Source organism: Nannobrachium achirus (assembly GCF_963921795.1).
Source record: "Nannobrachium achirus genome assembly, chromosome: 1".
Classification (NCBI taxonomy): domain Eukaryota; kingdom Metazoa; phylum Chordata; class Actinopteri; order Myctophiformes; family Myctophidae; genus Nannobrachium; species Nannobrachium achirus.
The window spans coordinates 27,844,273-27,856,294 of record NC_137810.1 but is presented as its reverse complement, the minus strand read 5'-3'; the positions used below and the strand labels follow the sequence as shown (position 1 = coordinate 27,856,294).

At 41.7% G+C, this 12,022-nt stretch overlaps 1 protein-coding gene across 1 annotated transcript in view; it reads right to left on the bottom strand.

Annotated features, from left to right (window-relative positions):
• Positions 1–9,501, bottom strand: part of raver2 (ribonucleoprotein, PTB-binding 2) — a gene marked incomplete at both ends in the record, with an annotated part of 111,930 nt that extends 102,429 nt beyond the window's left edge. The window contains one exon of the mRNA XM_080724360.1: positions 9,214–9,501. Within this exon, the coding sequence (XP_080580486.1) occupies positions 9,214–9,501 (288 nt within the window). The remainder of the gene's footprint in view (positions 1–9,213) is intronic.
• Between the last annotated feature and the right edge of the window lie 2,521 nt (positions 9,502–12,022).

The window sequence follows — 12,022 nt, the reverse complement described above, 5'->3', positions numbered from 1 at the left end:
AATGATGCCAGATCATTCTTCACCTTTTCTGACAACTGATATGAGCATGAAATATGTTTTGTTTTTTGCAACCGTAGGTCGCAGTTTACTATGAAAACCGGCACATACTGTCCGTCATTCCGTCCGTCCATCCGTCCGTCCGTAACGCCTCAATGTCTATAGCTGACATCACATTGTTGACTGTCAAGACTGCTGACTATCGTCACCTGGATATCCATAGGCTATATGAAGATCACGACACTGACCTCATCAAACCTGTACGTATATCCATACATGGAGACGACTGGATTATCACCTAGATCTTCATATATGGAGCTGACCTCTACATCTGATTCCCAGATGATGCCCTGTTAGGGCAACCACACTAATAGAATCCCTTTTATGCCCATCAATATATCTGTGAATACCCATACAATAGAATCGCTTTTATGCCCATCAATATTAAGCCCATCTGGGAACACTCCATATGGCCAAGACAGAATTAATTTGCAAATCAAGACTGGTGTAACACCAGAAGTCCATTGTGTTAAGTGGACGTTTTCTGTTACCCCCAAACCCCAAAAGTCCATTGAGTTCAATGGACTTTTTCTGTCCCTTTTCTGATTGGACAATATCATGTCCAATCAGACAGGACTGGTCAAGCTTCAAGTGACATGTAAGTTTACTGTCAGAACCGGAACAGCTTGTCCGTATGTATGTATATACATAGTATGTATTGTATACAAGCCTGATACTGTGGTGATGTGTCACTGTGACATCACAGGTGACATCGCAGTGATGTCAGATACTCAGAGCAGGGATCTCCATAGCATAAACAGGTAACATCACAGTGATGTCAGATACTCAGAGCAGGGATCTCCATATATGGGCATAAAAGGTATTCTGTTAGGGATCTCCATACAGTATATGGGAATAAAAGGGATTAGTGATGTCAGATACTCAGAGCAGGGATCTCCATATATGGGTATAAAAGGGATTCAGTCAGATACTGAGAGCAGGGATCTCCATATATGGGCATAAAAGGGATTCTGTTAGAGATCTCCATATATGCGCATAAAAGGGATTGTATCCCAGATGATGCCCTGTTAGGAGAACCACACTAAGAGATATCCATGTATGGCCAAGACAGATGGCCAAGACAGATGGCCAAGACAGATGGCCAAGACAGATGGCGCGACCTCACCCTTTATGGCGATGTCGCTTTTCGCCCTTAGGCGGCTTACTGGTAAGATTCCTCGCGACCCGCGTCAGTGCAGCCACACTTACAATTTCCCAGAATTTAACCATTCCAATTATTACTTGCGCCAGCAGAGTGCGCAAGTATTGCATTCTATGTTTCTGTCGCGTATCTGTCGCCTGTGTGTCTGTGTTTACGCCCATAGCCCATAGAGAAGCGAAGCCATGTCGTCATTTGCGCGTAATGTCGCCCTCTACGGGGTTCATGCTGGTATTGTTTTGTATTGAAATCGCCATTGGGGAATTTGCGATCGCCTCAAATAAGAACTGTGTTCAAAAAATAAACACACTATGCTCTCGTTTCTGTCAGGGAGCGGATTCTGCATAGTTTATGATATTCATTCATATTTGATATAGCCCGTTTCTGTAGAAAATGTAATACGTTCTGCCTTAAATGTCAGAAACTACACTTCCGTTCTGAATCACGGTCGCTACAATAATACGTCATGCTCCACCAAAACTTTAGATTAGAATATTTCATGCTGTCAGTGAGGCTTATAACTCTATGCAGTGAAACATGATTATCGAAATATCAAACATTAATAAACATGGAAGGAGTGGTTTGAATTAACTAAGCACATTTACTTAAAGATATATTCAGTGATTGTATTTAATTCAAATACAAATATAATTGGTACATTTTCCATTCATTCTCCTCACTAGAATATGTGCTGACCATATAAGGACTTCCACCATGGCCCGTGTTACGAGCATAGCTAGATTCCATTTTCAGAGGTGGCCAGCCAGTCCTCGACCAATCAGGGTAGAGTATGGCCGTAGTTATGTTATGATGGTCAAAATAAAAGTTTTGAGAACCACAGTCACTCTGAATTAAGAACGTCTGCTAAATGCCTAGATTGTAAACTACTGAACTCATAAAATGCCACAGTCTCGTAGTAAATCAGTATCATACATATCCTGAAGCTGGAGACGTAGGCCTACCGATATTCAGTGATTGGGTCTAATGATCAAAACGAGAACATTATAATGGTGTAGAAAATCTATAAAAAACTAAACATTTCCACGCTGTGCCCCCGGCCACTTTCATTATCACTGAATACACCTTTAATTAATTATTGTACTTAAGTCGTTTTGAGGTATTTGTATTTTACTTGATTTCCAGTTTTCAGTAATCTTACTTCTAGTCCATTACAGACTACAGAGTCAAATATTGTACTTTTACTCCATTACAGTTATTACAAAACTAAGTTACTCTTTAGATATACAATTATATTATATAAAACATATATAAATCCACTTTAGCCCCATTTTATACCTAGGCTTTTTGAAAATAGCCTATCTAAGCAGTCACAACGTCAAACATTTTGTACTTTGATACTGTTACTGTAACTTGTAACAGTATCTATATTGCAGTATTGTGTATTGATACTTTTACTTAAGTAAAACATCCGAGTAATTTTCCACCACAGCCTGGACGTTTTCATTTTGCAAAGAAAAAAGCGTTTTATAATGCTGTCAAACTTGTTTTTTTGACATGATATACAAAGAAAGACAACCGTTGCTTTGTGCACACATATACTGGACAGTGGACACTGTATACCATGTGTTATTTACACTACGGAAACCAGCTTTTCTTTAGCGCAACTACTAGGGTGACACAGGTTAGAGACTCACCTTGTCTGGGCTGACTCCACCACTCGGCGCCAGGGCTTCATGCGGCCTAGAGCCCTAGACGTCTGTTTTCATTGATTATATTATACTTTAAAGTTACTTTTTTAATCAACATGCCTGCCTATATAAGATGTGTGTAGTTAGCGTCATACTATTAAGAGGTAGCATACACATAAAACAACTTATCTGTGCATAAAAATAATACATTCGTTAACAGCCCAGACATTCAACATTTTTTATTATCAGAGAATCATACAAACATTTAAATAAATAAACGTAGAAAGTACAGTAGGCCTACTGTAATGAATGCAACTTAGCTGTAGGTATTATTTTATAAATAAAACGATCGGCCAGATATAACAGTTATTTCATAGCATAACATTATCAGTTATCACCCTTATATTGTGACAAGTCGATATCTTCACATTACGACAAAACATTGACAAATGGCTTGCATGGACTTCTACTTCAAACAGTATTTCTACATTGCAGTAATTGCTGACATTTCAAGTAAACACGTATTATGCATTGTCTGTATCTAATACATAATAAACATGTTCTGCTTGTAGCTGAAATATACGTTTATATACAGTATACAAATTGGCTTAGTTGTTTAAACTGTGCTGTATGCTGATAAGAACACAAAAGAACCAGGACGGTGTATGATGATGGCCGAGTATGTTCCACCGGAGGACCGGGCTGGGCATCTCGCAGCAGGACGACTTGTCCTGGAAGAAGCTTCTTTGACTGGATAACGTTAGAGACAACAGTGTGTTGAACTGTCCTGGTTGAGTGCAGACGAGTAGACGTAGCGTCGTAGCCTCCGTGCTAAATGTAGCCTCTCCTCTGGAACAAACTAAGCACCGTACCTGCATCGTTTGTACCGTTCATCTTTAAGTTTTACGAAGCAACGTTAAAACGCAGCCCCAACACTAAGTAATACACGGTCCTCTGCTCCTCTAATACTATTACTTATTATTATAACTCTATGCTCCTCTGAGTCCGCTCCCATTACAAAACAAAGCAAAGAAAGCATGAGCGTGACGTATGTTATGCGCGCCGAGCTCATAGGCAGGGCATCAGTCGCGCTGATGGGAAATGTAGTTGTTGCATTCCGTTTGACTCGTTTCTAGCGTTTATTGTGCTACTCTTTGGGTGAATCTGTACATTTCCAACTAGTCGATGCTTCATATCCATTTGAGTCAATTCGAGAGCATGGTGTGTTTATTTTTTGAACACATTTCTTATATGAGGTGATCGCAAATTCCCCAATGGCAATTTGAATACAAAACAATACCAGCACGAACCCCGTAGAGGGCGACATTTCACGCTAGTGACATCACACTTCGCTGCTGAATTCATATACGTTTTAAGCCTCATTCATGCAGGTTGATGCCTTAATTTGCGGTGAAAAATCAACCTAATTTTGAATCAAAACTGTGTTGCTTTGTATTTGAAAAACCAGCATTCTTGATGACATCATCATCAACAAGTGTGACCTGATATAATTAACACTGGGAAAAGAAATACACAACAGATACACCGAACACAGTACTTGCACACTCTGCTGGTGCACAAGTAGGCCATACATGGCCACGAATGCACAAGGCACAAGTTGGCACCTCGAGAGAGTGCAGTCTATTTATTATTATTATTCATAATTATTAACATTTACAAGGGTGGCAGCAGTAGTCTACTTAGATCTTCATGGCCTGTTGAAATAGTCCGACTTCACTGCTCCATTCAGGCACACTAATCTATCACTGTCATTGTGACACGTGAATAATGTGGCTGGAGAGAAATTCCATTTCTGATGCCTCACCTGAATTAATTTCTCACACTTTTATCAAATCTTTCTCTTTTCTTCTCTTTCAACACACACACGCACGCACGCACGCACACACACACAGGCATGTGGGTATGTGGACCTGTCATGCTCATCCTAGATGAGCTTATTTCACACTCACAGACATTCATACAACATCTTTCACACTCACGCACTCACACCCTCTCACACCCTCTGGGCAGAGCATTGGTCCTTTGGCACTGAGTCTCTGCTCAAAATAATGTAACTACTACACCCTAAAGGAATTTACCACCAGCACCAGCCAATGCCTTAAAACTGCCCTTGCTGCAAGCACACACTCACACAAAATGATTAATGATTCAAACACTCTTTCATAAATTAAATCATGAAGTCATGCATGCGTTTTGACATGTGGGCTCCCGGTGGTTAAACATATAGCCTACGGCTATACAAGCTGTATTTTGCGAATGATGGAAAACTTGAAACTAAATATGTCACGATGATTCACTCATTGAAGTTGCTGTTTGGCAAACTTTTAATTACATCTTAGTTTGAAGTAACCTAGCCTATACCAGTGGTTCTCAAAGTGGGGTCCGGGGACCCCCAGGGGTCCTTGAGGGGGTTCCAGGGGGTCACCAACTAATTGATAGTTATAGGAACCAAATGGACACTTATGGGTATGTACAAATGGACGGGTCCATTTGGTACTCTCTCAGAGTTAAATTAACATTGATTTTACAATATAAATCGGGGTCTCAGAGAAATACCATTAAACTGGGGGTCCTTGAAATTTAAATGGTTGGGAATTACTAAAGCCATAAAAACCTTCTCTTATAGTGGTCTCTGGCGTATCTTTTCAAGTGGGGGTCCGTGGGCTAATAAGTGTTAATTTGGGGTCCTTGAAATGTAAAAGTTTGAGAACCACTGCTACTGTAGCCTATATCATGCAGTCGCCTATGCGTGCATATAGGATCTGGTCGCTACTTGAGTGTAGGCCTATGACAAAGACAAACGGTAAATAAACATAATAATGAAAATGAATACTTTATGGCAACGCGACTGTTTAAAACCTCTGCATTTATGAATACATTTTAAAGTAACTTTCGTAGGGATGAAACGCGACTGGAGAGACTTAACTGGAGACTGCAGATTGCCTCTTTCACAGCGCCCACAGAAAGTAACGGACTGTTTCAAGTGCTATATGGACAGAGCTTTGACGAACAATAAGTACAATTAGCCTATTTCCGTTTCATCATCAACTCACTGCGAAGATAGGCTATTTAAAAAATCGAACCTCTGTTCGAAGTGGAGCTGTGTGTGTGTGTGTGTGTGTGTGTGTGTGTGTGTGTGTGTGTGTGTGTGTTTGTGTGTGTGTGTATTGCAGTTGATGCTCAGGGCAGGCTAGACTCAACAGCACCTCTCTGGTCACCCAGGATCATGTGTACCGATTTTTGTGACATTTGAAGAAAATATGTAGGAAAAGGAGCAAAAAGTGTGTTTTGGAGAAAATTCAAGATGGCGGAAAATCTATCCTGGCGCAAATGGGCGTGGCCTATATTTCCCAAGGAATCCAGGGAAAAAATAATTTTAATTTTCCGATCTACGGTTCAAGAGTTACGGGGCAAAACGTAAAGTGGGCCGTTATAGCGCCACCATGAGGCCGAGTGATGTAATTATTTTTCGATTCATTCTTAAAATCATTATGAATCTCCTCTCCGAGGTTTGAAACTGTAGCTCCTATGGTTTACGAGAGAAAAATACTTGAAAGTGATTTCTTGCATTGTCCCATTATAAGTCAATGGGGACAATTAAGCGTCGTTTTTTGCCGATTACGTCGGCATGGTAAGGCGGATCGGAACGAAAGGTAATAGAACACCATTCCCGGCCGAGCCGCACATTTTGATGTATATATTGCGCGAGTGGCGTAAATGGTGCGGCACTAGTTACGCGCCGAAGTTTAGGCTACATAGAGACACGGACTTATTAATCTATCTATCAAGCAGGGTTATGTCCCCCAGGACTTCAAATTAGCTAAGGTAACCCCCCTGCACAAAAAAGGCAGTAAACTTGACCCTGGCAACTACAGGCCAATCTCAATCCTTAGTTCCATCTCTAAGGTAATGGAAAAAATTGTCTATGAACAGGTGGCTAAATATCTTGAAGAGAATAAACTGATCTACGAGTTCCAGTCTGGCTTCAGAGAGTCCCATTCCACAGATACATGCCTCATCTATTTGAATGATTACATCAAACGTGAAATTCACGATGGCAAATATTGCGGCATGGTCATGCTGGACCTCCAGAAGGCATTTGACACCGTCGATCATTCTATTTTGATTGAAAAACTCAAAGCTATTGGTCTTGATAGCACAGCAGTGAGATGGATGCACTCTTACTTGGTGGGGAGGGAACAGATGGTGGAAGTCAACGGAACCCTGTCCCCCCCCCTCCCAGTAAACTGTGGAGTACCTCAAGGGAGTATACTAGGACCACTGTTGTTCTTAATATACGTAAACGACATGTCATCTGCTTGTGACTGCAATCTGTTTCTGTTCGCGGATGACTCGGCTCTCCTAGTCTCCGGCAGAGACTTATTGCAGGTTGAAAAGGCCCTTAACTGTGAACTTAACAAGATCTGCCCCTGGCTCAATGACAACAGACTCTCAATTCACCTAGGCAAAACTGAATGTATCCTCTTTGGATCTAGTCAGAAACTTAGCCTAGTTGAGAACTTCACAATTAAAGTAGGTGACACTGTGATAGAAAGAAAAAACTACATCTGCTACCTGGGTTGCATCCTGGAGGCTAACCTATCCAGTGAAAAAATGACCACCAAGGTAATCAATAAAGTCAACCAACGAATTCGCTTCTTGCAAAGGGTTGCCCCGCTGATCAATACTAAATCCCGAAAGACACTAGGAGGAGCTCTTATTGGGCCCCTCATTGATTACAGAGTCCTTGTCTGGTATCGCGACGCCCCAGCCGCCTTAAAGTTAAAGCTTCAAACAGCCCAAAACAAACTAATTAGGGTTGTGCTTGGTCTCCCTCCTCTGACCCACCTTACCGATCATCACCACGAAAGCGTGGGATGGCTCAAAGTAGCTGACAGAGTACAGCATCTTGCAATGGGCCTGGTGTACAAGATACACTACACCTCCAAGATTCCCATGTACCTGACAAACTACTTCTTAAAGGTCAAGGATGTTCACGACCACAACACCAGAGGCAGCTCCACTAATCATCATCAACGTAGATTTAACACTAAACAAGGCTCTAACTCGTTCTCCTGCTACACCATCAACATGTGGAACGCCCTTCCTCAAGCCCTAAAGGAGAGCAAATCCCTAGCCTCCTTCAAAATTGGTATGAAAAGTCACCTTCAGACAGCTGCTACCCGTGACTTGTAAATAGACTAAGCCCCCATGCCCCCCCCCCCCTTTTATTCTTCTTTTTTCTGTCTTTGTATTTGATGTCATGCTTTTGAAACTGATATTATCCTAGATAAAGTACTATGTTCTATCCGTCTGTCTTTCAATGTTATATGAGATACTTAAAGTGTGGTTCCTGTGGAAATAAGCCTCGGCTTTCTAGGATCTCCTTTTAGTTGACCTTGTACCAGTGATTTGTACTGTCATGAAACTGTACTTTTTTCTATTGCAAACTTCTAATAAATTCTTCAATCAATCAATCAAACGGAGACAGACAGACAGACCCACACACACGGCCACGTATAGGGAGCTTGTGTTCCACACAGCTCCAAAAAGTGAAATTAGGGAAATTGGGAGGTGGACATTCATTGGAAAGTAGCCTATAGCCAAATACAGTGGTTCTCAAACTTTTCCATGTCGAGGACCCCCAAATTGACACTTATTAGCCCGCGGACCCCCATTTGAAAAGATATGCCAGGGACCCTCATATAAGAGAAGATTTTTACGGCTCTAGCAGTGATTCTTAACCATTTTAATTTCAAGGACCCCCAGTTTGACATGCATTAGGCTACACTACGGACCCCATTTAATGGCATTTATATCTCTGAGACCCCAATTTAGGCTATATCGAAAACCAATGTTCATTTAACTCTGAAAGTGTAGGCTACAATTGGAACCAATTATTGGACCCGTTTAGTCCATTTGGTTCCATTTGTAGGCTACACTGAGTTACAGTCAGAACCAATAAGCCAGAAGGGTCCATTTGGTTCCTATAACCATCATTTAGCTGGGGACCCCCTGTGAGTCCCTCGAGGACCCCTGGGGGTCACCGGACCCCACTTTGAGAACCAATGGTAAAGTGGATTCCAGGGACTCTGTGGGTTCATTTAGGGGGGTCTAAATTGACCCATAAAAGTCTGTAACTGACAGTGTAAAATGGAACCAAATGGAGATTGGTTCCATTTGTAGGCTACACTGTCAGAGTTATGGGGAGACCTTGACATTTTTAATGTTTGTTGCAAATAAATGGGTGCGACAACAGCCTGTGCTTCGTAACTTCATCAGAGTGGTCCCTCCATGCACCCATCCATGCATCATCCACGCACCCACCTGGTTGGTGGTGTCCTGAGGCAGGTTCTTGATGAGGATCTTCCTCCTGTTGCTCAGCTCCAGGCGGGTCCTCTCCAGCCTCCTCTCCACCTCCTCCGCCTCCAGCTCGGGCAGGTCGCGGAAGCTGGTCCAGGAGTCGCTGCTGGTGTCCTCCTCCTGCCTCTGATGGCTCTCTGGGCTCTGGTCCTGGTCCATCTCCGGGAAATTAACTTGTGCGTTATTGTTGTTTCCCCGGACTAAAGAAGAGTGAACATTCGTCGGCGGCTGGATTGATGAGGCTGCCGCCATCTTGAGTTTAGTATAGTATTATAGCCTGTGTGTGTGCGAAGAAAAAAGTGCGAGAGAGCGTTTGCTGTGGTGAGAGATACAGATAGGTGGGCGTCCGTGTTTTGTCGCTCCCTTCTGAGAGAGAGAGAGAGAGAGAGAGAGAGAGAGAGAGAGAGAGAGCTAGTAGAGTAGAGAGAGAGAGAGAGAGTCGAGAGGGAGGGGAGGTGTAAAGGTACGGTAAGTCAGTGGTGGAAAAAGTACTGACATTTTTACTTCATTAAAAGTGGATCATTATACAATGTAGGAATACTCTTTTACAAGTAAAATTCCGGAATGAATGGCCAAAATGTGCTGAAGTGTTTAATGTATGTTTTGTAATAATAATCACGAAGTAACTAGTAACTAAAGTTCTCAAGTAAATGTAGTGGAGTAAAAGTACAATATTTGGATCCAATCCAAGATGTAGTGGAGTAGAAGTAAATTGGAAATACTCAAGTCAAGTAGGCTACAAACACATCAAAATTGTACTCAAGAACAGTAGAGTAGCCTAAGGTACATGTAGCCTACTTAGTTACTTAACACCACTGCTCTACTGTGGGTTTGCGCTGCAGTGCACACTCCTTTGCTTGCTGGCTCCAGTGCTTTGGACGCTTGGCGACCCCAACTGTTGAGAAAACGAATGAACTGTTAGTAGGCTACTGGCAATTATGCCTCATCGATATTGGCATCAGGTGGCAGCTTGCGAGTCAATCACAACAAATAGCACCATGCCATCATCGCCAATCAATCCTCAATTAGTGTCTGTCTGTCTGTCTGTCTGTCTGTCTGTCTGTCTGTCTGTCTGTCTGTCTGTCTGTGTGTGTGTGTGTGTGTGTGTGTGTGTGTGTGTGTGTGTGTGTGTGTGTGTGTGTGTGTGTGTGTGTGTGTGTCTCTCTCTCTCTCTCTCTCTCATTCAGGCTACAGACAAGCACATAATGTGGGTCATAGAGATTTCAATGTCACACATATACTGTATATAGCCATATGACCTAAAAGCTGTTGTGGGATAATCTGTTATTCTACCTAAAACTTGTCAACATTAGGCTAGTTATTATAAGTCGTTTAACAAGGAAATAAATTAGGGGGTAAATGAAAGTGGCACAATGTATAATGAATAAAATGCAATTTTGTCCAATCTGTATTGTTTGGTAGATTATACGCTAATACTAATTTATATTGGGGTCCGTCTCCCTGCTCTTCTATTGATACATAGATTGTGTCAAAGGTCATGTTGTTTTACTGCATTCCTAAACCAAAAACAAAAGTGCAACATTCATGACCTAATAAACTATATTCTACGTAGAAAAAAAAGAAAAAACTATATAAATAATTTTGGGCAATTAACACATTCCTATCAATAAGAAGAAGGCAGTCTGCACAGTAGTATATTTGCAAACCACCAGAGCTTTTCCTGTCTCCAGTGCGCAGAATGTGGCCATGAATGGCTTTGTGCCTACTCTCCTTTCTACCCTAGTCATCCAGTCAATGCCAACCAAGCAGCCAACCAAGTCTGCCTGCCGTGGGTGGAAAGCTGCTCCTGGCAAACACAAGGGGAACAGAGCTCCCTGCCGAATGCTCACAATACCCATGCAGCTACCGCAGGCTGTTATGTGTTTCTGATAGACACACATAGTGCTCACACGCACATGGAGGCGAATGGCGTACATTCACATACAATGGGTAGTGGTACACGTTAAGACATGTCAGGATGCATGCAAGCACACATGTGTGCCAGAGAACACACATACACACACACACACACACACACACACACACACACACACACACACACACACACACACACACACACACACACACAATTCACTTAGGAAATACAGTATTTAGAGCATAATTATTCTGGGGTTTGTACAAAGTAGTGAAATCGAGCTCCCTCTTCCAAACCCCATGTTCTCTCACTGACCATCTGTCTGTGTGAAGCATTTCTTGGCCAACCTGGATCTAGACTATCACAGTTGTCAGCGGGGGAAAATTATGTCACTTTTCCAAGACAAAGACACAGAGCCCATATAACCAAAATAAGGAGATATACGCCATGCAGGAATCAAGAGGTTTATCGTCACTTACTCATACAGGAACAAGCAGCAAAAAGATTATATGAGATTTGATAGTGGATTGAAATAATGAAATAAACAAGAAAAATGTAAGATAAGAAAAAAAAAAGATGTACATTCTTTATGACCTGATTTATTAGGCCTACTACTACACATATTAGTTCAAATAACTTAAACGTAGTACTTTTATTTGTTTACCACTTTGACCATGACCATGCAATGAATTCATCATTTTCAGCTTCACATTCAAACATAAATCTTATAAAATAATTAAAATATTGGCAAAAACAAAATATTATTTGATATAGGTTCGATATGGATATTGCATTTTAAAGACCGATAATGGCGATACCGATATGATGGCTGATTAATCATGCATGCCTGATGTTTAGATGTTTTTTAAATCAACGTAATGCCCTGCATCGCTCAAA